Consider the following 26,038-nt stretch of genomic DNA (forward strand, 5'->3'; position numbering starts at 1 on the left):
GCTTTGCTGTTTAGCTTACCAATAACATTAGTTAGCTGAATCTCCCTTAGCTGCAGTGCTTTGGACCAGAAGTGTTTTGGATTTAAAATTTTATTGGATTTTGGAATATTTGCATATACATAATGAAATCTTGGAAATGGGATCACTTATGCTTCATATACACCTTATACACATTGTCTCAAAGTAATTTTATAGGTACTGTTTTTAAAACAATTGTGTGCATGAAACAAAGTCTGTGTACACTGAACCATCAGAAAGCAAAGGTGTCACTCTCAGCCACCCATTGGACAGTTTGGGATTTTGGAGTATTTCAGATTTTGGAATCCTGGATAAGGGCGACTCAGCCTGTACTCATAACCAAAAGATGTTAGGCTTCTCATAGAATAAATGAGGAAGAAAGATCAAGTCAAGCAGGTATATTTTAAGGTCACTATGGGCCGGTAGAGACGGCCCTTTAAGATGCCCTCGTCATGTGCTTGGGTTGCCTCAGGGTGGCACTTCCAGACGCTCCTCAAACCTACCACATGATGAGGGTGTCAAAATGGTGGTGCACTGTACACATGGATGCCGCCGTTGTTATGCAAGCGCCGCGTGGCATCCGCACGGTGCCATGTGGTGCTTGCATAACGAGTGCACCAGTGGCACACTTGTTACTCCACAGGGAAGCCACGCAGTTTGCCGGCTGTGGCTTCCCTGTGGAGAAGGAACAGGCGCCAGCAGGGCTCCGTTTTTAGGTGCTCTGTATCGCACCCATATTCCTTTTCCCTAGACTTATTAATACACAGTGGAGGACTGCAGCCACTTTACTTTAGCATCTTAATCAAAACCATTCAAACCATTCAAACTGATGTTGTTTTCCATAAAATTAATGTATTGCTCACTTGATAACTTGAGTGCTTATGAATTTGGAAGTTGTGAGTCCTTCTCCAGGGAGCCAAGGATCTAGCTTCTTCAAGCACTTTTTACACCTCTTTGATTTAATCCAAAATGCTTGTCACTCTGGAGATTTTCACAAGGGGGCAGGATTTCTCCCTGTCCTTACCCCATCCATGACCTGAGTGAAAGTGATAGAGCAAATCATTTTCACATAAAAGTGGGCTGAAAAGTGGTTTCTGCTGTCAGCTGAAAGCGCTTTCAGCCATCATTGTAATAACAGGTTATTCTGCTATTACAAAAGATTGGAAATGACAGCTGAAAGTGCTTTTAAGCCCACTCTCATGTGAACATGATTTGCACTATTACTTTCACTTGTGCTTCCTGGGCGGCTGAATAATGGATTCAGCACACTTGTGAGTGAAAACAATTTGTGTGATCACTTTCACTCACGCTTCCCTGTCGGATTAAGTATAGGTCATTTGTGAAAGTCGTTCCCACAATTCAGCAGGAAAGACGGGAGAGGGTTGGGACAATGATGCCCCGTCCCCAATGTGATAATCTCTTCTGGGAATATTTTCCAATAGAGAAACAGAGTAGGTGGAGGCTTGCAGAACTAGAGAGGAACTGAGTGAAAGTGATAGCGCAAATCATTTTCACATAAAAGTGGGCTGAAAAGCGGTTTCAGCTGTTAGCTGGCAAGCATAGCAGATGAGAGAAACTGCAAGGTGGGTAAAGTTTTCCAGACTGAAGCACCAGCTGCAGGAAATCTTCTCCAGCTGTCACTTGTGTTTCAGGGCTGACTTCATTTGCCTAGATCTAATGGTCTTTCAGCTGGTGCTTGGGCCTGGCACAGATTTAATCCCCATTACAATCACCTCCATGTAGTTTGCTTGGGTACTCGGAATTCTCTGCTAGGGAGATTTTGTACTGTAGTTCAGGCGAGTGGGCTAGAGCTCTCTAGCAGAGAATCTTCTATTTCCAGAAGATAACTTTCAGAATTCTGCTCTACAGCTCTCTCTTCTCAGTTTCCCCAGCTGTAAGAAGCACCAGATGCTTCTGTACCACCAGAAAGCACTTTGCTGTCGTCGACTGCTTTGCTAACCTGTTTGCAGACACACAGCCTGTACACAGATGAACAAAACAGGAAGTCCTTGGAGACTTCTGTTACAACTGCTCTGCTTGGATTGCTTTGTTTTTACCTCTGACCTTTCTATTTTTGCCTGCAGGGTCCCGGAGGCATCTCTGTATCTAGAGGGCCTGTACTGAATGCAGACACGCATCCTCCGCTTTAACTGTAGTCTTCACCCTCCCTATTCAGATGATCATTGCTAGTAAGATTCTTTACAGATTCTAGCAGAGAGAATTTGGTTTATTTACATCATTAGGGTTTATTTTTACTGATCTTTGTATCTCATTCTGTAGACATTTTTAGTATGGGACAAACTGATCTCCACCATGTCTGTTTTAATATGGGTGACCAAAACTATTTTATCAGTGTTGCCAAGTGACCTCTTTTGGCATACACATGGGAAATAAAATAAAACAATAAAATTAAATATGTTATGGGAACAAAGAAGCTGCCTTATACCATAGCAAGTGTCTTTGTGATCTAGCATAGTATTATCTTTTCTGACTTCCAGTGACTGTATAAATCAGAACTGGGAAAGTTAGGGTCAACTATTAGTGAGTTGTTGCAGAGACAGACACTGAGTTTACTAACTATTAATTAACATGTTAAAGCATGTTTACTAACTTTCCCTTCAATGTATACAAAGGGATCTTACAGCAGCTTTGAGACTAAGTGTGCAAAAAACGTTGTAGCATGAGCTTTTGTATACTTGGTCTATGTCCTCTGATGGAGTCTACGAAAGCTCATGCTACAACTACTTTTGCTGAGTTAGGGGCTGTATAGACTGGCTATTAAGGCTGGCCTGGAAGCAGAGTCGGGGTTTGACATTCATACAATGCACACCCTGACTCCGCCCCCGGGGTGGTGGGACACCGCACACTGAACCACACAGCATGCAGTGTCACAGCGCTTGTCTGGTGCTGCGTCTAGATGAAAAGCTATGGTACCAGCAGCTCCAGCACACTTTCTGAGGTGCGGAAAGGAGCTTTTTTTTGCAGCTCTTTTTTGCACCACAGAAAGGCGAGATGGGGGTTGGGAGGTGTGGTTGCTGCAGCCCCAATCTGGCAGTAAAAGGAGCAGCTTTCAGGCAGCCCCTTAGGGGCGGAATGTACAGCACCTAAGTCTCACAGGTGTTGCAAAATTCCCTTGTATATGGATATTCCAGACTAACACATCTATGGCCCGATACAGACGGCACAGAAGCGCCGTCCTTGAGCCAAAACTAGGGCTGGGGAGCACACAGCAACTGCACGCTCCCCAGCCCTAGTTCGTATGGTTGGCGCCATTTTGGAAGTGCACCATCCATACACACAGCGTGCTGATGTTGTCAGGCGCATGCCACATCCAAACAGACTGGCACACACCTGACATCACTATGACGCTGCAGAGCGCTTGAAGCGCCCTTTCAGTGTTATGGAAAGGAGCTCCGAAATGGAGCTTCTTTTGTGCATGTGCATTGCTGGCACAGCCTCTACACGGCCTCGCCAGCCATGCAAAGGAGAAAGGGGCCGGGCGGCCCCTTTCTCCTCTTTGCCATGCCTGTCGGAGTGTCTAGGGGCATGAAGCCCCATGGACACCTCTTTTCAGGCCATGGAGAAGTGGCATTTTGCTGCTTCTCCATGGCCTGGAAAAGTGCTGGATTGGGGCCTCTGGGCTGCCGATGAGGCTGCCCTGGCCCCAATCCACCATGGAAAGGGGCGGCTGCGGGCTGCCCCTTTTCCATGGTCTGTACTGGGCCTATGTCTCTGACTTCTTTCCCTTCTCTGGTCCAGGATCTTAAGCAGAGAACATTTTTAACTGGAGGTGCCAGGGATTTAACCAAAATAGGTTCAGCACTTTGGAAAACACCTTCCAAGTCTGGACAAAATGCAGAGTAGATTCACCACACCCTTACATCAGAGTCACTAGGTGCAACCAGCAAATCCTATACCCTTTTGTGCATGAAAAATATGCCAAATCCTGCATTAAGAACTCAACATATGGCTAAACAAAAAAAGAATTTTGCAGTATATCATCCATACACTTTACTGTGCTTTATAGTTTCCATAATTGTTGGTGTTCTGACACAAATGCAGACCTTCTGTGACATTTCCCTCCATTCCTCTTCCCCTGGCTATAATGCTGGGTGACTCTACTGTTGTCACATGGCAGTATGAGGATACCAGAACTATATGGTAAAAAGACTACCAGCATCTTGTCTCCTGTATGATGGTATATGGCAAACATAGGCCATGATCCTGTTAGTGACATACACATTTGTAAGTCCACCTTATAGATACATGTTTTTGTTTGTTTGTTTGTTTGTTTGTTTGTCACTGTGGAGGTTGGGATTCTCTTCCACCCTCTGCAATAAGAAAAGCTCCCTCACTAATTTACAGGCTTTCCTTGAACCTGGCTAGTGGAGAATGCAATGGACTGGAGAAGATCTCAGAAGATGCCACTGGCCAAAAGCTGGCTATGCAACATTCCCAATTGGAATGACTGCCTTGCAAGGGGCATCACTGCAAAACCACAAGTCCTATTGGTTACGAGCAGGGAACTGTTCTGCTTGTAGAACTCTTATGCTACCCTGAACACATAGGATCTCAGTTACAACCAGCTCTTGCTTTAAAACAATGGGAACTACAACTTTGCTTTAGAATTGTGACTTCAGCTTTATCTCTGCCCAAATTCCTTGTCAGGCTTGGGCCAAGCTGGACAGCAGTATAGCATGTAAGCAAATTGTTAATATTAATTAGTATAGAAAGTCTGGTTTCTTTGTGGGCAAGGAGCTGTGCTAAGGCTTTATTTTGGGTTGAAATTGGGCCCGTTACAGATGGGCAAAAAGTATGTGCTCGGCACGTACTAGGGTTAGAAAGGGGTGTCCTTTCCGGATGCCCCTAACCCTAGTACGCGCCGAGCGCGTACAAAATGACGGCGTGCATTCTACACGTCGTGAGTGCCTAGCGTCCGCATGTCACACGGTGGAAATGATGCTGTGAGTGTGCTGTTAGTGACTTACGGCACCATTTCTGCACTGCAAATAGAAGCCCCATTTTGGGGCTTCTTTTTTGTTGTGTCCAGGAATCGCGCAGTTTGTCCGCTGCGGTTCCCGGATGCAGCAACCAGCGGCGCCGGCAGACCGCCCTTTTTGGGCGGTCTGTAAAGCGCCTTGGAAAAGGTCCTCTTTTCTTAGACTGCAACCAGCTATACTAGCTGGAGGATCCTGGGACTTGTAGTCCAACTTTCCCAAGGTTATGTCCAATATATCAATTCTGCAGATGTTTTCGAGAGCTGTTTAAAAAAAATATGATGATTCAGTAGAGGGAGGATGAGAAAGCAGACAGAATGTTACCAACACTTGGAGAAACGATTCTGACAGCAGTTACTACTGGAAGCAGTCATAATAATAATAATAATAATAATAATAATAATAATAATAATAATTTATTTATATACCGCCTTTCCAGAGATCAAGGCGGTTTCACAACACAACACATATAACAATAAAAACCATTAAAACATCATAAAAGCAAATCATACAGTAAACAGTCTCACGCTAGCTCAACAATGCTGCTGAGAGGAGAGAGGAAGGGAGTACATCAGGGGTCATCAGGGGTCAGGGTATGCCTGCTGGAATAGGTGTGTTTTTAACCCCTTTTTACATTGTTCCAGCGAGGCGGCCGAGCGGAGCTCGCCGGGAAGCGAGTTCCAGAGCTTGGGGGCCGAGGTAGAAAAGGCCCTCTGCGTGGTGGTCACATATCTAGCCTCTGGAACCCTTAACAATTGCTTCCCGGCAGACCAGTCATGCATCCCCTCCTGACATGTTTCCAAGCAAAATGAAACAATGCTTTGTTTGATGATACCATCACATAACCAAATCTGCTTGGCTATGGGCATCGTTGTAATGTCAATTCAGAGTGAGGGTAGTAAACTATACCTTAAATGGCTGGTTAGGAGTATGGGCCCTGTTTAATACAAGATTTTCTAGGAATATGGTTTTAAACAAATGGGAAAGAAGAAAATACCATTTTTAAAAAGGGCACTGGCAAGAGGAGTAATAAAGAAGAGCTAGCAGAGTGAAGTGAGACAAATATTTTGGAGAACATATCAGCCTCGTCCATTCCCCTTTATTCTTAAAATGTTTTACTGAGGACTCAGTCTAGCCAAGCTGTAGTCCTTCGTAACTTGCTTGACAGAAGTCTATTAGATTCAGTGAGACTTTTTTTCTGAATAAACATGTGCATTATCACACTGTAAATGACTTTCTCCTACTTCACAACCTATATTTTTATGATTCTTGAAAAGGTGAAGCCACACATTTCTTGTTAAAGAGACTAAATCAATTTTCCATTTAGTGATTATATATTATCTTCTAATGTTTAAATATTTGAATGCTAATTATATGGACCTCTGTAGGTCTGAACTATGAGCCTCCAGTGTGGCTGGATAATAAACAGATTTTAAAGAATCCAGCCTAGCCTCTAAATGTATTTTAACAAGGAAACAGTTGGAAAGTGAATAACTAAACTTACTTTTAAGTCCTACAAATCTCCCTCGATACCATGGAAACTAGGCTACACTGTGTATTTACATAAACTGCTGCCTAGGAAAGAAAGCACAGCCTCTGCAATGTGCCATCTGTCAAGGGAAATCCAGATGAGTTAAGCAGATGCAACAAATGCCAATCGCTCTCTATGTACACAGATAAAAGAAATAATGGAAATGAGACAAAAAAAATATTTAACATGGACTAAAACACACATTAGGAACTCAGAAGTACCAAGGAATGTAAGCTGAAGAAGTGTGGGAGATGTTCCTAAAGCATGGAAAAATAATGGAGGATATGAAGGCATTAGTATCAATATAGTCCTGATAGAAATCTGCTGGACTATTCATTTGTGCTGGCATTCTTCAGCTATGTGGCTCTCCTTATCAGATTGAGGTAGCATTGCGAGGTCTCCCTTATTATAAATGATGTCCCCTTTTTGAGGGACAGAATGTTTGTCTCTGATAGAGCTAGCAAGTGTCCCTTATTATGAGGGATGTCCCCGATTTGAAGGGTGGAAAACTTTTCCTTATATAGCCTGAAAGAGATCCCACCCCCCAAAAAATAATAAAAAATAAATCCCATATTTTGTTGTGTGGGCCTTTCATGACAATAAAAATACGATGCAAGAAAGCTTGGGAGATGCAAACTGGAATTCTGTTTTCCTGACACCTGTAGGCATGAAATGAAACCCTCCACCATCTTTATGGAAGTGGATAATATGATAATATTACAGAGAAATATTTGGCTAAGTCAATAGAAAGCTTCATTTTATATTTAGGTAGAACACAAATGTGTTAATAACTACTTCATGATCATCAGCCTGCTGCTACACTTTTGAAAGTATAGCAAGTTGAGAATTCAGGGGACTATGGCAATGATAACATAAAACAGATGTTCTGTTCTGTGGAATATCAGCCCCATTATGAGTGCACTAGTAATATATGTGGTGCTTGGTAATTCTGAGAGCTTTTTGCTTATACAGTAATCCACATGATTGAGGTGAAAGATTTCTTCCTGAATGTATTGATTTGATGTCCACCAATGGAACAGATTTAACAAGGTCAACAATTTAAATGGGTGGTGGTGAAGACGCATTAGGATTTTGTTGTTTCCCACCAATCACATTTCAGGCTTTATGTGTGTGTCTGCTCAAATATTCACAGCCAGTTAAGTATTACATTTATTAGTCTAATTTGTACAAAATGTCTTCTAGTTGAAATGTAAGTGTGGTGCACATTTCACAGATTGATTGTGTTATGCACTAAGGAATAAGGAGTTTTTTTCGGCGGTGGGGGGGCACACATTCATTTCTGAAGGAAGGACGGGACCTCTTGATATCCTGACCAAGATGAAGAACTCTTGATCTAAAAGGCCATGGCAATTCTTAGAGATTCTGAAACATGTAAGGTATAAAATAAAATAAGAAAAATAAATGTGAGAAATTGATAAATAAAATGCAGCCCTCCAGCAATTCCAAAGCTGAATGTGCCTAACTCTGCCATAAAGGTGAGAATTCAAGCAAGGAAGATGATTCTAGAGTAGTGGGTCCTAAACTGTAGTCCTCCAGCAGTTTTGGACTTCAACTTCCAAAGCCCCAGCCCACTGGGCCAATAATCAGATATTTTGGGAGCCAAAGTCACTAACATTGGGAAAATCAAACTTTGGGAACCATTGCTGTAGACTAGCAAGGCTGCATGGAGACCTCAAGGCTGTTCTTGTGGCCCAGATCTTCTTCCAGACTTTTTTTTCTGACAAAAAAGAGAAGGTGACATGGCTCTCTTGCTTTCACATCCCTCATGTCTGCCACATTGTTTAACATTTAAAAACCCAATTTTTCAAGATCAGAAGTGGACATCAGGCCACTCCAGGAATTTTTTCAAATGTTAGGTCATTTTTGGCCACTAATGTGGCCTTCGGAGGCTTCCAGGAGCAGAAAATGGGACCCTAATGTTGCCAAAGTGGCCTACCCCTGCTATCTATCTATCTATCTATCTATCTATCTATCTATCTATCTATGTGTGTGCGTGAGAGAGAGAGAGAGAGAGAGAGAGAAAGAGAGAGAGAGGAAATAACTAAATTTATCAATGGAAAGCAAATCCAGCATGACTTGATCCGTTTTCAAAATGTCTTCTGGAGTCTTGGCTAGGACTAAATGAGACTCTTGAATGCTACCAAGAGCTTCATACAGACTACATAGAACAGTTATTCTCACATCCTTTAACAGATATGTAATTTAAATATGTTTCAAATTATTTTTACATGCGTTACTGATGTTCAGATGTACCTGGGTTGAAAGGAACTCTTACACACACACACACACACACACACACACACACACACACACACACACACACCAGCTGCTTCCTTTGCTGTTGCCAGCAAAAGGGCATGGCTTCAATTATGATTATTAAAAACCCTTTTTAAAGTCATTTCTTTCCAGTGGCAATGGGGCAAGGCATGCTCCCCCCTTTTAACTTTCTAAAACACTTCCCTACTGAGGTATACAGTTAGATATCAGTCATGACACTGATATGCACATGGAACTGGTACGCTCCAGTTGCTATGTCATTGTCTTCCAACCAGCCTGTTTTCTGTCTCCCATTTACTGAAGTGAAAGGAGAAATTCAAATGCTTTTCTCACCCCAGCTTTCTCCTGCAGCCCTTTCTCCAAAGAACTTCTGATTCTAAATGACATCATTCTCTGCTTTCAGTAGCTGCTGGGATGAGAGGAAGAGAATAGAGAGATTGGAAGGCTCTCTGAAGACCAGTGTTTTTATGTGGACAAATGTCAGGGACAGATCTGCCCATGATAGAACGAAAACTTTCATCTGGGAAAAATAACATGTCATTATCAGTGGCTGCTATAGCTCTATGTCAATTTCTCTGCATTCTAGCCAGGACAATAAAGAAAGTATCCAAGGTGCTAAACATATTTTGGGGCTATGAAAAGTTCTTTCAAAGTTTAGACCTCATGTTTGTATCCAGACATTAAAGAAAATATCCAAGGTGCTAAACGTATTTTGGGGCTATGGATTGCTCTTTTAAAGTTGAGACCCCATATCTGTATCCAGACCTGTCAGTTAGCTCTGGAGCATAGATAATCACTGCAAGTAAATGTTCAAACTACTGCAAAAATCTAAGAACAAACCAATGCTTAAGATGCACCTTTGCTGCTAACACTACATAACAAAAAACCATACAACATAGCTAACACCATACAACAATGAATCCCTGGTTTAAGGGCCTTATATATCAAGACTCCATATATTGCTTGGGTCCTGGCTATCCAAAGGACTATATCTTCCCATATGAACCTTGAGTTTTAAGATCTTTGGGGAGACACTTCCTGTGACCCACTCCCCCAACAATTTCACAGGCATCTTTGGTGGCAGGAAAGGACTTTCTTAGTGGCTACCCCTAAACTCTGGCATTTTCCTTCCAAGGGAGGCTGGTATCAATCCGTCTTTGCTGGGGGTTTTTTTAATAGAAGGTGAATAATTTTTTATTCAGCAAGCTTTGAGGAATTCATTGCTTTTTATAAGAAAATAGCTTTTTATGGTGCTGTGCTGCTTGTATTCTTTGTTTTAAAGTAATTCAAATAGTTGAATTTTTGTTAGTTTAATACTCTCTTAATCTCAGTGCTTTATATGTTTTAACCATACTATTTTTATAGTGATTCTGTTTGGTAAGCTGTCTTGAGTCTCAGTTTAGGAAAACAGTAGAGTATAAATGAAATGATGGATGGATGAATCTGATACTGAATCTAGAACCTAGAGATTACAGTGTCCAGAAATGAATTCCAAATCATACTCCAAAACACAGATGAAATAATGTGGGTTTGCTGCAGTGCACTAGGGGCTACATATATTCAAGGAAAGGATGTCTTATTGATCAAAGAACAAGCTCAGGCACAGAACTAGCAATAATTATCCAATGAGATTTAATGCTGGAGATGAATGGTCTAACTAACAGAACTGTTTGAGCAGTGATCTGCATGTTAATTTTCCACCAAAAACAATCACAAGCAACAGAGAAGACAGCAGAAGCTGCTAGCAGTGCCAAGGTGAAAGCTGGAAATGTCTTCCTAAATGGCTTTTAACAATCCCTTGTTTGGAACCTTTGCTTGGATCTTGTAATGTACAAGCCTTTAGGCTGACCCATGTTCCATAATTTGGGGGAAAAATGTATTGGGATTACATGTTCAAGAATATGCCATCCAGCAAGGTCAAAATGATAGTGATGAAAAGAAAACATCAAAGAGTCTGATGACAGACTGTGTTGCTATAAGTGTTTCACTATCTTTCCTTCCTGTTCTTTTAATTCTCTAACTCTGCCCATTTCTCATTGCCAAATGCTGTGATCAATTCATGGTTTGAAAGCACAGGTATGCAATTAATTTTTTACCAAATGGACTGTAAAACATTCACAGGCCCTTCATGTAAAGACAGATTCATTTTCAAACAAGCAGCACACTGTCACATTTTTGGGATCCCCCCCTCCCCCCATCTCTGGTCTAAACTCTGGGTTTGGACGGGCAAATCTCAGTGTGTTTGCAAAAAAGACAGACGTTCAGCAAGTACCAAAGTTTATGAACAGACCTCAAAACCGAGCACTGATTTAAGAACAGATGGACCAGGCAAAGCCCACCCAAAGGGAGTTTCTCATGGTGACTTGATGCCCTTTATGATTCTCTTAAAAATGGCACAGAGCTGAGATAAAGCAGGCTGTTGAAACTCCAGCGATGTGACATGCATTCAAATAGACTGATTTATCCAGCAAACCTAATAAATAGAACTTATTAATTCTGAGCTGGAATATATATATATATATATATATATATATATATATATATATTCCACACTTCCTATTCATGTGTTCATTCTCCAATTAAATTATGCGAGCACTAGAATGAAAATAAAGAACAACACATCGTAACTGCCATAATCATTTATCTTATTCTCAATGGTATTTCCTTAATGTTCAAAAAATCAATATTGCCACAGCTCCTCCTATTTCTGTTCGACTGTTGCTTTGGTCAGAAAATGTTTAATTCTCTTTGCTTTTTTGATCAATAATACCATTTTAAATGCTGTAGTTTGCACTATCAGTTTTCATTCAGGAGTCTACATATCCATCTGCTATGTATGTTCCTGCTACATGTGAAGGAGTGGGGATACAGGATCCTCACCCACACATTCATCTAATGCATGGGGTGTGTGTGTTAGGAACACATAGGATAGTTAGGGATCACATGGCCAACCTAGCTGGTCTATGCTGACAAACTGTCACTTTGACACACTGGCTAGCCATTGCTCCCCTGTTCTTGGTAAGGGGACAGCCTGAGGTCTGCCTCAATCATGTTCAACCAGACTGAGAAGCAGTACTGAAGCAGGACTGCTTTCTGCAAAAGGGAATCCTTATTAGACACAATTCCCTTCTGAGTGGAGAGTCCTGTGAGTTTAAGGATTGGTGTATGTGCCAGGTACACTGTTTTCTGTATTAGATTTTTTAAACCATCAGTCTTTTCATCCCATATGTGAAGAAATGGGTGAAATTTGTCAAAGTTCTTCTAACAATGAATTGAAACAACATTCTCCTCTATTTCTACCAGCCAGATTCAATATGTACATCTATATCTGACAGTGGTTTCTGTCACACTACATGCAAAGCTATAGCACTTTGGTCGTGCTTTAATCGCCACGGTTTTACTCTTGGGATTTGTAATTTGGTGAGGCATCAGAGCTCTCTGGCAGAGAATTCTAAGCAACCTTGCCAAACTACAAATCTCAGGATTCCATAGAATGGAATCATAGCAGTTAAAGTAGAATGGAAGTGCTATAATTGTGTAGACCATGGAGAATCCAGAGCCACATGGAGAATCCACAGCTGTATGTGGTTAATGAGGAAATGAGGAATACATGGGGATTTATAAGCAATTCAATAAGAAGAAGAGAAGGAGAGAGAAAGAAAGGGAGAGAGATGGAAACCCATTTCAGTTGAATACCTGGGAATTTATAAGCAATTAAAAGAGAGTTACATATTCCAATAGATTTGTCTTTTGAAGTTTTGTCATTTTCAGAGCATCCTAAGATTTCTCCACTTACCACACTACATTGGTTGGATGTTGTTGTATCAATCTGGTCATGATGGCACATGCCTTAGTTATATCTCAGTTGGATTACTTTAATGTACTCTACATGGGGCTGACTTTGAAGAGTGTTTGGAAACTTCAGCTGGTTCAAAGAACTGCAGCCAGATTACTAATTGGTGTTAGCTACATGGATCGTACTACTCTCTTTTTGCACTAGCTCCACTGGTTGTGGGTCCATTTTTGGGCACAATTTAAAGTGCTGGTTATGACCTTTAAAGCCCTACGTGGCTCAGGTCCAGGTTTTTTGAAAGACTGTGGCGGGATACAAACGGGCAGGGGAAAATGTCTTGGAGGTGTATTCTGCTGAATACGGAGCCTCCAGACCGCCCACCCCGGGGGCGTGGCTCAGGAGATGGGGCTTCCACATGGGGGGCAGTGAAGACGCCTCACCTGGGGCCATTTCTGACCCGCAGTTTCCAAACCGCCACCTCGGAGGACGCTGCAAAGAGAGAGGCAGCTTCCTCACGGGCAGCCAAAAACGGGCCTTTTTTTTTCCTTTGCCGGCTGGCGGATGCGCAGCTGCGGCAGAAAGCCTATGGGCACATTTTAAGTGCCCAAGCCCCTTTAAAACTTTTTTCCCCGCTCTGCCCAAGAACAATGGTGGTCTCCTGCCAGCTGGTGATCAGCTGGTGTTGGCATCCTTGACCGCTTGCACTTTGCCAGTGTCACCAGCATCATGGATGCCTCCTCTCCTTTGGTCCCCGTGCTCCTGCTGAATCTGCAATGCACAGCCACAGCTGTCGCCGCTGCCACCGCTGTCCCCCTGCCATCCCCCATCACCTCCCTTGTACATATGTAAATATTTACAGTTTTAGGGGTTTTTATTGTTAGGTGAAAATGGCACAGGAATGTGTGTAGGGGCTCACTTTAAAGTCCAAACTTTCCAAGCAGCGCATGCATACATGTTGCTCTAGGGTTAGGGGTTAGGGTTAGGGTTACGAGTCTTAAAATGCACTGCAGCTGTGCTGCAGCTTCCACACCTGCATGGCAGCTGACGCTGCAATTAAAGCCTGACTGCAAACTGCGCATGTTCCAGGACCCCGACTCATTATGCGACGCAGCAGACACAGAGCTTTTAAATGGGCAACTTAAATTAGCGGCGTAGCAATTCTGGCGTACCGGTGCAGCAGCTTACAGACAGAGCTGCGCAGCTGCGCATCAAACGGAAAAGAAGCAGAGAAAAGCAGCACCTTTTTAATGCCGCTTCTTCCTGCTTGGGGCGTGCGGGGGGCGTGTTCATGGCGGCATTCAGGTAAGGCCCGTCTGAAGGCTCTACCTTCATGACGTCATGAATACACCCCTTTTTGCCCGTCTGTATCCCGCCAGTATTTCCCTTATGTACCACCTCTTGCTCTCAGATCTGCAGGGAGGCCCTTTACTCTGTCCCACCACCCTTACAGTTACGTCTTGTGAGACAGAGAGAAGAACCTTGTCCATGTCTTCCTGTTGTTCTGTTGCTTTTGATGGCCTGATCTATACAAAGCAAATTGCTTGGTAGGGTCAATTTATATTCTTGGACTGCACCATTTTGGATTGGTGCTGGGGAACTGTATGACTAAGCAACTCCCACAAGCTTCTCCACAGCTATACATCCCAAACTCACAAAACATATAGGTAACTGGAAGGACTGTAATCTAGTTATCTTGCTGACACATAGATCCACTGTTCTTTCCACCTACATTACAGTACAGTCCATGAAGAATTTTACCATTACCAAGTAATATTTTAGGAAGATAGTACGTGTTATGCAGAATGAAGTAGATGACTTCTAGACTGTAAGACTTTGGATACCATCCTCATGCTCACCATCCTGACTTAGAATCAAGAAGGAAATGCCAAGGAAAGTTGCATACCTGTTATATGGATGTGATACTCTTCCTTAAAAATCTTTTTGAAATAGGGCAATCTAAACTGGAAGTGTGCAGCTGGCAGGCCAGGAAGATTTACATCAACATCACCCATAAAATGTGGAAACTCCCAGTCCTTGTAAGAAAGAAGAAGAGAAAACCATACACAATTATTTTTCCAATTTAAAATAAAACACTTAAAATATGTAAAGACTTTTTCTTCTTTTTATGAAAACTGCTTCAAAAATACCTGACTTTTTCTTTTAAAGTTTTTATTGAACATTCATTAAAAAAACATACAAGACAAAACACTGGTACACACTTAAACATATTTACACTATATACAAAGGATACAAAAGTAAAAAACAAACAAAGACAAGTTAGTTTCTATATCTCTAAACTTTATATACTTCCTAGATGGTGTCTAAACTTCTTAAATTTTCATTTCTTCTAGTTTCCTATCTGTTGTAATCTTTCGGGGGGGAAAAAGAAAAAGAAAAAAAAGAGCTAAACAAGCAAAAACCCAATCTCCATTTTTGCTTGGTTCTTGTTTCTACTCTTTAAGAGAGAAGGAGATTAATTTGTCCGTGTGTGTGTGTGTGTGTGTGTGTGTGTGTGTGTGTGTATATATATATATATATATATATTCATAATTTATTTAAATTGAAAAAAAATTCTCCACTTATCTATATTCCATCACATAAATACCTGACTTTTTCCACGGGGGGGGGGGGGGAATTGGAAGGTTAAACTGGTCACAATGCAGGGTCATACAGGGCATTAGGGGAAAATTCTCAATTGCTTTTCAGATGACGCTGAGCATAAACTAGTCAGAATCCAGACAGAAAGTGAGGTGAATCAGGGAATAAGCATTATCGCAAAAATACCAGGTTTTCATTTCCAGTTCATTCATGAATTCACTTTATTCACATAATTGCAGCAGTATGAAAACCATGCCCCTGATTCTCCCTGTTCTCTGATTTTCCATGGTTCCTTGCTGTGCCAAGGACAGGGAGGCAGCCTTGTTCTTAAACACAGTCACCCAATGGGCTACCATGGCTGAGTGTGGAATCAAATCAGAGTCATAGTGCAACACTAAAACCACTACACCACACTGGCTCTCAAAAGAAATTTAGTAAATACAAATTCAGTTGTTATCACAGGTTGATTTTCCCTTATCTGGAATTCTGAAATCTAAAATTGTCCACATGGGTGGCTGATATAATGGTGCCTTTGCTATCTGATGGTTCAATGTACACAAATTTTGTTTCATGCACAAAATTATTTAAAATGTTGTGTGTAAAATTAGCTGCAGGCTATGTATATAAAGTTATATGTAAAATCACCTTCAGCCTATGTGTATATGAAACATAAATGAATTTCTAAAACCCAAAATCTAAAATCCAAAGCACTGCTGGTCCCAAGCATTTTGGGTAATGGAGACTCAACTTGTACATTTATTTTAAATCTTTATAGTACAAGCTATTTCACTCCACCAGCACCTAGCCAAACAGGGAATATTCTTCTTTGGTCAGTGACCCAAGAGCAATTTTGAGTGCAACATAGATTATTAACATCCAAACCTTTTGCAGCTAGATTTCATCAATTGCTTAAAAAGGGGGAAAGAATCTGAGCCCCTGCTGAGCTTCATTACATACTATAATCAGAAATTGATTCTTTTCATTTCCAGTAATAGTCCTTGCTGCCTTAATTAAACTGTCAGTTCACAGACAGATAATTTAGCAAGCAAGCACCTGGCCACACAATTGATGCATAAGTGGAGCTACAGCTTGAGGCAAAAGAGGCTCATTGACAACACAAAGGAGAAAGTGCTAAGATCATGCCCCCTCTGCATCCAACTGGTCTTTTTCTATTCACATGTATATATTTTTCATGAGGAACACAGCAATTCAGTTTCACAGTTTATATCCTAGATAGGCAACTGGGGGAACCATTCAAGCTGCTTTATATTGTCAAGTGACAAAGCTGGCCCAAGTCATTTTTTCTGCCTGAGGTAAAGGACAAGATGGTGGTCTCTCTTATTTCATGTACAGATGTTGACTGGACTCTTTTTCCATACTGATTTGAACTGTCTTTCCATACTGACAAGAATTTAGGCTCCTGAAGATAGAAGACAAGTTTATGTGGTGGAAGACAGACAATGAACAGCAGAGTCTTCCAAGGAAGCTGAAAGGTGGCAAGGCTTAGAAGGACCAGCAGGGTGTGGGGCCTGCCACTATTGTCCTTGTCCAGTATTTGATGGCTGAGAAAGTCTACTCTGCTACTCAAACACAGCTGGCCTTGCTAAAAAATTTTCTGTGAGAGGCTAGATCTTGGATCATGCCAAGGTCTGTCTGACTAGTTAAGTTCCTGATTGTGGTTATCCCTAGATCTAAGAAAAATCACACAGAGGGCAAGGCTGTGAATGCTACATCATGGAATAACCAAAATGAGTCCCTTTGAATCAAACCAGAGGCTTATCTAGTCCAATATCTTGCCTGCACAGTGGGCAAATGGAAGTTTCCAGGAAACAGGATAGCAGGATAAAGGCATTTGAATTCCCAAACAAGTATACTAACCCTCAAACTGCAAATACTATGACTACTAGCCATTTCGTCTTATCCTTTATGAAGGATAATTAAGAACCACTATATGGTAAAAAGAGATATACCGAATTTCAGCATGGATGTGCCATTCTTACTTAATACTGCTAAGAAGCATTAATAGACAAAGCTTCCTCTGTAATATATAGACTCTTATTGTTTGTGTTTTCATTGCCTAGATGTTTGAGCATAGTCTAGGAAAGTTCTTTAAAATGTAGAAGTACAATCCCTCCAAAAAGACATACAAATTGAATCTCCCCTATCTAGAATTCCAAATCCAAAATACTTCAAAATCCAAAACTGTCCACATGGGTGATTGAAATAGTGACAGCCTTGCTTTCTGATGGTTCAGTATAAAGGCTTTGTTTAAAGTGCAAAATTGTTTTTAAAAATATTGTATACAAATTACCTTCATGCTTTGTGCATAAAGTGCATACAAAACATAAATGAATTTCAGTCTTTAGACTTGGGCTCCATCTTCAAGATATTTCATTATGCATCTGCAAATATTCCAAAATCCAAAACATTTCTCATCCCTAGCATTCTGGATAAGGGAGACTCAACCTGTACACTGTTGGTAGTATCTAATGGTCAGTGTGGCCTAGTAGTTTGAGTGTTGGACTATGGAGACCAGGATTTGATTGTACACTGAATCTTTCGCAACAATACTGCTTAATACAGAAAATAAATAATACAGAAAAATATATGTAAAATTTCTGTCCAGGATGATTGCTCCCTTTTTTGCCTCAACTCATAACCCCAGCTGATGGCACCAGGGCACACTGCTATATAAATTGAATTTCTTTTATCTAGAATTCCAAATCCAAAATACTTCAAAATCCAATTTTTTTGTGAGAAGCTAGACCTTGGCTCATGACAATGTCTGCCTGACTAGTTAAGTTTCTGACAGTAGTCATCCCTAGATCTAAGAAAGTTCACACAGAGGGCAATGCTGTGAATGCCACAGTTGGTTTCTAGACATCATTTAGCTGGGGAAAAAAGGTGAGTCTTAGCTTTCATAAACCTTCCAGGAGACTTGCTGGAGGTCCAAGAAGCCAAATAAGATCTCTCCTTCCTGCAACGCTGGAGATGGATCATAGCTGTGATCCTCACTCCCTGCCAACACACATACGCTGGCCACTTATTGACAGTACACCTTGTTTGCACATCGAAATAGCACAAGGAAAAACTGGATATCAGCTTTTGCAATCTTAAAACGACATATGCTGGTAGAAGAGAAGTTATGCCAGCATATATTAGCATTTATGTAAACTGTGCAAATATACTGATTCCCACAGGGAAAAAACATATGTAGTTTTTATATGTAGGAATCAGTGTATTTTGTGGAAAATACAGTCTTCTGTGCAAAAATATTTCTATTTTGGCAAAATATTTTTGGCACAAAAAGCCTATGTGTATTTTGAACAAATGAATTTTATTAAACTAAGTTTTGGCGTACAAGTAGTGCTCAAAAGCTGCACAAAGCTTTGTATTCTCAGAGGGGCAGGGGAACAATTTATCCTTGCATGTAGGAATGAAATAAATGAAGATTTACATCCCCAGTGCCTTTTAGCCATGTCCTTAATGTAATGGGAAACTTGACCCAGGCACAATAAATATCCATGTACATCAGACTAGTGAGCCATTTGAATGCATTTCATGTTGATTCTTCTGAGGTTATTGGCATTTATATGTTTTTTCATCCATTCATTTTTCCATTGATGGTTCCTGTAAATGAACATTGTTTTTTACCTGTTCAAACTTTCTTTCTGTCAGCAATGCATATCTCACCATTCACAGTAAGTCATGACTGATGGCAGACATCCTTAATGTCCTGTTGAGTCCATGTCAGTAGAATGGCAGCAACTTCTCTAGCTACTGAAATCCTGCAGCAATTTTTATTATGTTATGATTATTTTTAGACAAGCTGTGTTTTGCGTCATAAAACATTATTTTCTAATCAATGAGATATTTTCCTTTATTTTGAAGACTTCATTTTAATGATATCTGTATGTTTTAATGCTGGCACATAATAGCAAAATTGGAGAGGGGAGGGGAGGGGAGAAGTGATTCAATGCACTGCAGTCTCTTTCCTGCAGAGATGTGGCCTGCAACTTTCTTTTGTTGTTATGTCTTATCAATGATTGGAATTTAGAAATAATAGGTTTTAAAAACCTGTTGGAAGCTGTTGCATAGAACTGATCTCTGCTTTGCAGCCTGGGGAACTACTGCATGGAAGTGAGCTCAACTTTGCAGGCCAGAAAGCTGTTGCACTGGGGCTTACTCTTGAATAGATACGTATAGAATTGACTTACACATCTCATGCAAGGTAGGAAAATGTTCACATTGGTATGCCAGCCGGTCACTTCCATTTTCCTTTGTCAGCCCTTTACCTTCATCCATTGCTGGAATTAATCCTCTAAGATTCCTCCCAAACTGGAATCCAGCCATCTGGCTAAGAAAGATTCTCCAATCCTGAACTAAATTTTGTGTAACCCCACAAAATGATACACAAAGAGAAGGGTGCCAAAGCTGGCAAGACATGCATTCCAGTTAGTTCTGCAATAGTCATCTGTAGAATCCTCCATGAAGTCCTAGTTTGCAAGCCTCAATTGCCATGAGCTCTCAAAGACTGTGCCAGTGGAATACAGGTTCTGGCAGGGTCTATCAAGCTAGTAAGATTTGGATTGTTTACTTGCCATCCAAGGATCAAGAGGGGATCATTACCAGAAGGCTGATAAATTCATATTGATGTGGAGAGATCATTTTTCTTCACTAACTTGATCAATTCATGGATTTTCAAAGTGTTCAAGGTAAGAAATAGGTATGACTGCTCACCAGGGGATCATCTTGCTGTTAGGGCTCCATCATCCTGCTTCAAGCTGAGATCTCTCCAAATGACAGATATGATGTAGCCCTTAATAAATTTTGGATATTTAAACTGGAAAGTAAGAGACTATTCATGAACAGAGAGAGTCCTCAGTGAGCAGCTTCAACAGAACTGTCAGCTTCAAGTAGCAAATAAAAAGTCTCCCAGCCAGCAGATGCTTCAGTGATGTCTGTTCAGACACTGCACAGAACATAACATAGAATGGAAGCTCATCTTTAAAGAGGTTCCTCTCATATCTTGAAAGACTGGTAAGGAGAGACTTACCATTCCCTGACATTTCACATTTTGTTGTTAACTGCTATTGAGTTCACTTCCCACCATGGTGGTGTTCCCTATGAATAAGCAACTTCCAAGTCACCCAACCATCGACTGCCTTGCTCAGGTCTTGCAGACTCACAGCCGTAGCTTCCTTGATTGAGTCTAACCATCTGGAATGTGGTCTCCTTCTTTCCCTGCTGCCTTTCACCTTTACAAGCATTATTGTCTTTTCTAGTGAATTCTGTCTGACCAAAACATGACAGTCTTAGTTTAGTCATCTTGGCTTCTAGGGATAGTTCATATACTCTAGAGCCCATTTGTTTGTCTTTTTAGCAGGCTATGGTATCCTGAGAACTCTTCATCAGCACCACATTTCAAATGAGTTAATTTTCTTCCTATCAAATTTTTTCCTTATTCACCTTTCACAACCATACATAGAAATGGAAAATATGATGACTTGGATAAACCTGACTTTAGTATTCAATAAAATATCTTTATACTTTATTGAATCTCTTCTTTAATTCATCCATTGCTGCCCTTTCAAGTCCTAATATTCATCTGATTTCCTGGCTGCAGTTTCCATTCCAATAATTGTACAGTGGGCCCTTAGTATCTGCTGGGGTTTGGTTCCAGTACCCCATGTACATACCAAAATCCATGGATGCTTAAGTCCCATTATACACAATGTATAATAAAATAGTGTCCCTTGTGTAAAATGGCAAAATCAAGGTTTACTTTTTGGATAATTTTTAAAATACATTTTCAAGGTGTGGGTTGAATTTGTAAATGCAGAATTCATCGCTATGGAGGGGTGACTTTATTTTTTTTTTTTTTTAAAAAAAAGACCAAAACACTGGTAAGGTACTTTAGCAACGTAGTGCTAGGCATTATATCAAAATGGGTGTGTGAAACATACGAAATGGCTCATTTTGCATTAAAAATAATTAAGTGTCTGCAGAAGGGGCAATATGTAGCAGAGAAATAGCAAGGGAGGGAGTACTTATTCTACAATGCTTAATTGACTGTGACTCTGCTTCAGATTACACACTCTTATTGTACGCACACATTACCTTCGTTCTGCTTTTCCTCCTCTCTTGAGTTCCAAACACATTCCCCCTTGCAACATTCCTCTGCAAGTCTGAGAGTAGAAAGATATCTAGGGAAGTTAATTTGGCACTAAAAAGCAGGATGCAAAGTTTACGGAAAAGATTAACACTCTTTGTTTCCCATCACTTCTCTGCTTCACATTCCTTTTCCTCTCAGATGTTTTTCCTAAATTGTTGGGTTGTTGGGGAGAATTACATGTATTCTCAGTAAGCTTTGGTATTGTCCTCACTCTATTTTGGAGTGTGTGGAGACTAAAACAAATTCTTGGCTTTTGGAGTGCTTTCTGAGTTATTTAAAAAATAGAAGTCTAACAGGCTGTACAGACCGGCGTTATACACTGGCCTCGGGGCAGAGTGGGAGCATGGTATCCATACGATGCATACTCTGATGCTGCCATCATGTTATGCACCCCACCACACGGTGGATGGCATCATGGTGCTCCTTTGGCGCTGCATCCAAAAGGAGTGCCAAAAAGTGCCACAGCAGCAATGGTGCCCTTTCCGTGGCGTAAAAAGGAGAAATGCCAGATTAGGGCCACAACATGTAGTTGTTGCTGGACCTGTTCCAGCAATGAAAGAGGCAGCTGCAGGCCATCCCTTAGGGGAAGTGGGAAGAAGAGAGAAAGATTAATAAAAGGGTTTTAAAAACAAAAAGAAACAAAAAGAAAGTTAAAACATCAACATGGCCAACATTGCCAGTTTCATTTTTAAATACCGGTTGTGTCTCCCTTATCTAAAATGCCAGAAATATTTTGGATTTTGGATTTTTTTGGGGGGTTTGGAATACCTGTCTTTGCATATATGTAAATAATGAGACAGCTTGGAGATGAAGACCCAAGTCTAAACACAGAAAGGCAGTGTGGAGTAGTGGTTTGAGCATTGGGCTATGTCTCTGGAGACCAGGGTTTGATTCCAAGCTCTGCCTTGAAACCCACTGGGTGACCTTGGGCAAATCACATGCTTTCAGCCTCAGGGGAAAGTAATGGCCAACCTTCTCTGAACAAATCTTGCCAACCAAACCCCCCCACCCACCCATAGTAGGTTTCTCTTAGTATCTATATATTTATTTATTTATTTATTTGCCACCTTTCTCCCCAGAAGGACCCAAGGCAGCTTACAGTGTTGCCGTAAGTCAGAAGCTAGCATTGCCATAAGTCAGAAACGACTTGAAGGCATTCAACAACAACAACAACAACAAAATACACCTTCTACACATAGCCTGTATATAAGGTATTTTATATTATATATAATTTTGTTATACCATATAATATACTATATAATTTTTATACTATATATGATTTTTATATTTTAAATGATTTTGTGTATGAAACAAAGTCTGCATATACTGAACCATCAGAAAACAAAAGTGTCACTATCTCATCCACTCATTAAAAAAGTTTTGATTTTTCGAATATTTTGGAATTCTGGATAAGGGAGACTCAACCTGCATTTTCTATGCCCTTCAATACCATCCTGTTCTGAAAGAAGAGAAGTCACACACACAAACCATGTTCATAACAGAGTAACACCAACACCACCAAACCACATGTCATAGAAACAAAGATGGCAAAATCAAAATATCCAGCATAATCAAAATATACAATACATACAGGCATCTAGAATTCAAATTTAATTTAATAAAATATATAACATACAAGAAAAGGATATATGCTGCAGTTCTGTTCTAAATATGCATAACTGAGATTCTACATACACACTAATGTTAGAAATCAATCCCATTATCACCCTAAGCTTCACTCACAGTTTCCAATTACAAATGTCACAAATGTAGGTTCACAAAATCTAGGATTGACTGCAAATGCAGTCAAATTATAAGCAGGTTTTTGAGGTTTGATAGCCATCTCTTTATCTCTTGACATATTCCTGTCTGCTCCGCTTAGTGTTCACTCTGGGATATCTACTCAGGTAGCAAAGGTTAATCACTGACTGTGACCATCATGTATTCTTGAATATTTCAGTCAGTAATCATGTACTTTTGCTGAGCTCTTCAGACCATGCTGTGCAATATGCCTGGTATCATATTAGCTGCTGGACAATGAATTCCTAAACTAAATTGCGCATAAGCTCCTGTAATTGTAAAAATAAGTGCACACTGCCACACTAGCAGCTCACATTTTCCCACTTTTATATGCAGGAAGAGCTTGTTTGAATCCACTAATAATGAAAGTATCCTGTGGTTTCATTCTTGTATGACAAGAGGAACCAGAAAGGGGGGCAGCCCTTCCATTAGGCAAAGAGATGGAGCTGCCTCAAGCAGTAGATTTTAGGGGTCCTGAAAGAGCTGAAAATTCCTGCATTATGTACTTCATTATTACTGTATTTTTACTTTTTAAATGTATTTATTAATAGTTATCAAAATGGACACACACACACAGCACACTGTATATACTTATGTACAAGACTAGAATTTTTTGTCAAAAAATTGACCCAAAAACCCTGAGTCAAGTTAAGTACTGTACAGGCCAACATAAGTACTGTACTTTAATTCTTATATTAAAAAAGGAATCATCCACTGGTGAAAGGCAAAACTGTAAGCTAGCTTGGAAACACTTAGCCCATCTCATCTTGTTCTTTCATCCATCCAGCCTTTACTATGAGCACAAACAGTTATGCCTGCTGGAATTTTCTAAGTTCTTCAGCTCTGTTTTTCTTTGCTTCATCCTTTAAATACATTGTTACGCGCCCCCAAGTTTTACCCTTGTCTTGTCCATAGTCCATATCAAAATCTGTAAGTTAGGGCCCCAAACAACTCTTGACTTACACATGAGGTTGACTTATAGGTTTCTGAAAAGTGTGCTGTTATTGTTGTTTTGCATGAAAATTCAGTTTTACTCAGAAAAATGCATTTTTTCATGCACAACACTGGCTCCAGATAGCCACATGAGATGGAGAGGAAGCAATGTTGAACAAAAACAGGGGGTAAATTTGACTATTTGGAAACAGTGTCTAACACCCTGCATTGCAGTTATGGCTTCATAACAGATTCATAACAGTGCCGCTGCTTTATATTCAGCTATGCTATATTAACAGTTGTAGCACTATTGTTAGGATTGTAACCCCCCCCCCCAAAAAAAAAAAACCTCCAGAGTTTCAGAGGTCTATGGAGCAGTTGTGTAGGGCATTTCAAGATGATGGGAACAGCCTCCTCTTGTCTTTGGTTGTGCTGGATATGTCATCCTGAAATACCCCATTCCCCTGTGCCACAGACATACCATCACTTGGAGAGACTCCCTGGAGTTTAAAGTGGGTTCTTTAGATCATTTGTAGCTACATTTACATAGCTATGAACATGACACAGGAGCTTGGTCAGTGTTCTTTGTGTGACAAATGTGGAGGCTTTTTTGCACAACTTTCCCCATTACGTTCATTAAAAAAAAAACAACTGCATTTATGCATGAAATAATTTCTTGTAACTCTCTGGATTATACAATTGCTAGCCAAAACTGCCCATATTCATGCCACTGTGTTATTCTTTAGTTTCTTCAATAATAGGATACCCATTTTCAACCAGGAAATTAATAATGGCAAGTATTCTTTCCATCCCTAAGGAGGAGGTGTTGTCTTTGTTTCCTCTACTCCTGTTTTAGTGATTTATTGTTTCTGAAACTGATGTTTTCCACTTTTAATTTATGTTGCCTTGGTTGTTCATTGCCTTGAGCTTCCAGGGTGGAAGTTAGAATATAAATGTATCCAAGAAGAAAAGAAACAAATAAAATGTTCACAAGTCACATATTCTTTAGTATGAGTTGAATTAGTTCCCTTTGGGGAAGGAATTAACAGAATATGAATGTCTGTATTCCTTGACACAATCTAATCAAACAAATTCAATAGATTATGAAACAGTAAATGATTAAACTGGAAACAATGGATAGCTCTGAAGAAACTACCTGTTACCAGGGGACTGCTTATTCCCTTACCAATTTTACCCTGTAAATGTCCCCATCAAAACATTTGAAGTCAAAATGTCATTCATAGTTCACATATAATATAAATCCTGGCAACTCATGCCCCTTAGTTTTTCTTTGGCTCATATTATACTTGGAGTCACAAACATACTAAATTCTGCTCTCCCACTGAGCAATGGCTGGTGGCTTCTCTGTCAGTTGCTAGAAAGGGGTGTAAATCCAGATTTTAATCCAAACCTAAGCAGAACCCTATCTCTGATTAAATTCTGTATCTTGGATGTGGGCTGAAACAGAGTTGATTCACCAGCCCAATGACATGGCTGCCAGCCATAATGGCTCCAATCCATGCCCGCGTAGTCTGCTGATGTCCTCCATTGTACCTGAGAGCAGCCAACTCGCATATGGGATGGGGAGATGCCATAAGGTATGCAGAGCTGTTACTGTCAGAGGACTATTGTGATATATGTTCTGCAAAATGTAATGCCTGTATATTATGAACATACATGTGTCTGTGTAAAGTAAAAAACAATATGTCACTGCAAGAAACATCAGCTTAGCTGCCCCTAGTCACCTAACATCGATAGTGTTTACATTTCTATTCTGCTTCATAGTGAGCTCAGCACTCTCTAAGTGGTTTACAGTCTTTAAGCCAACTGCCCCCAACAAGCTGGGTATTCATTTTATTGTCCCACAAAACAATGGAAAGCTGAGTCAACCTTGG

At 40.5% G+C, this 26,038-nt stretch overlaps 1 protein-coding gene across 2 annotated transcripts in view; it reads right to left on the bottom strand.

Moving 5' to 3' along the window:
- The window catches only part of TMEM117 (transmembrane protein 117), a 297,239-nt gene that overhangs the window by 5,038 nt on the left and 266,163 nt on the right, over positions 1-26,038 (bottom strand). For both annotated transcript variants that reach the window (XM_089524261.1, XM_089524263.1), the window contains exon 7: positions 14,541-14,670. In XM_089524261.1, coding sequence (XP_089380387.1) covers positions 14,541-14,670 — 130 coding nt within the window. The remainder of the gene's footprint in view (positions 1-14,540; positions 14,671-26,038) is intronic.

Source organism: Sceloporus occidentalis, unplaced genomic scaffold (genome assembly GCF_023333645.1).
Source record: "Sceloporus occidentalis isolate IW3139 unplaced genomic scaffold, rSceOcc1.0.p SCAF_5, whole genome shotgun sequence".
Lineage (NCBI taxonomy): Eukaryota > Metazoa > Chordata > Lepidosauria > Squamata > Phrynosomatidae > Sceloporus > Sceloporus occidentalis.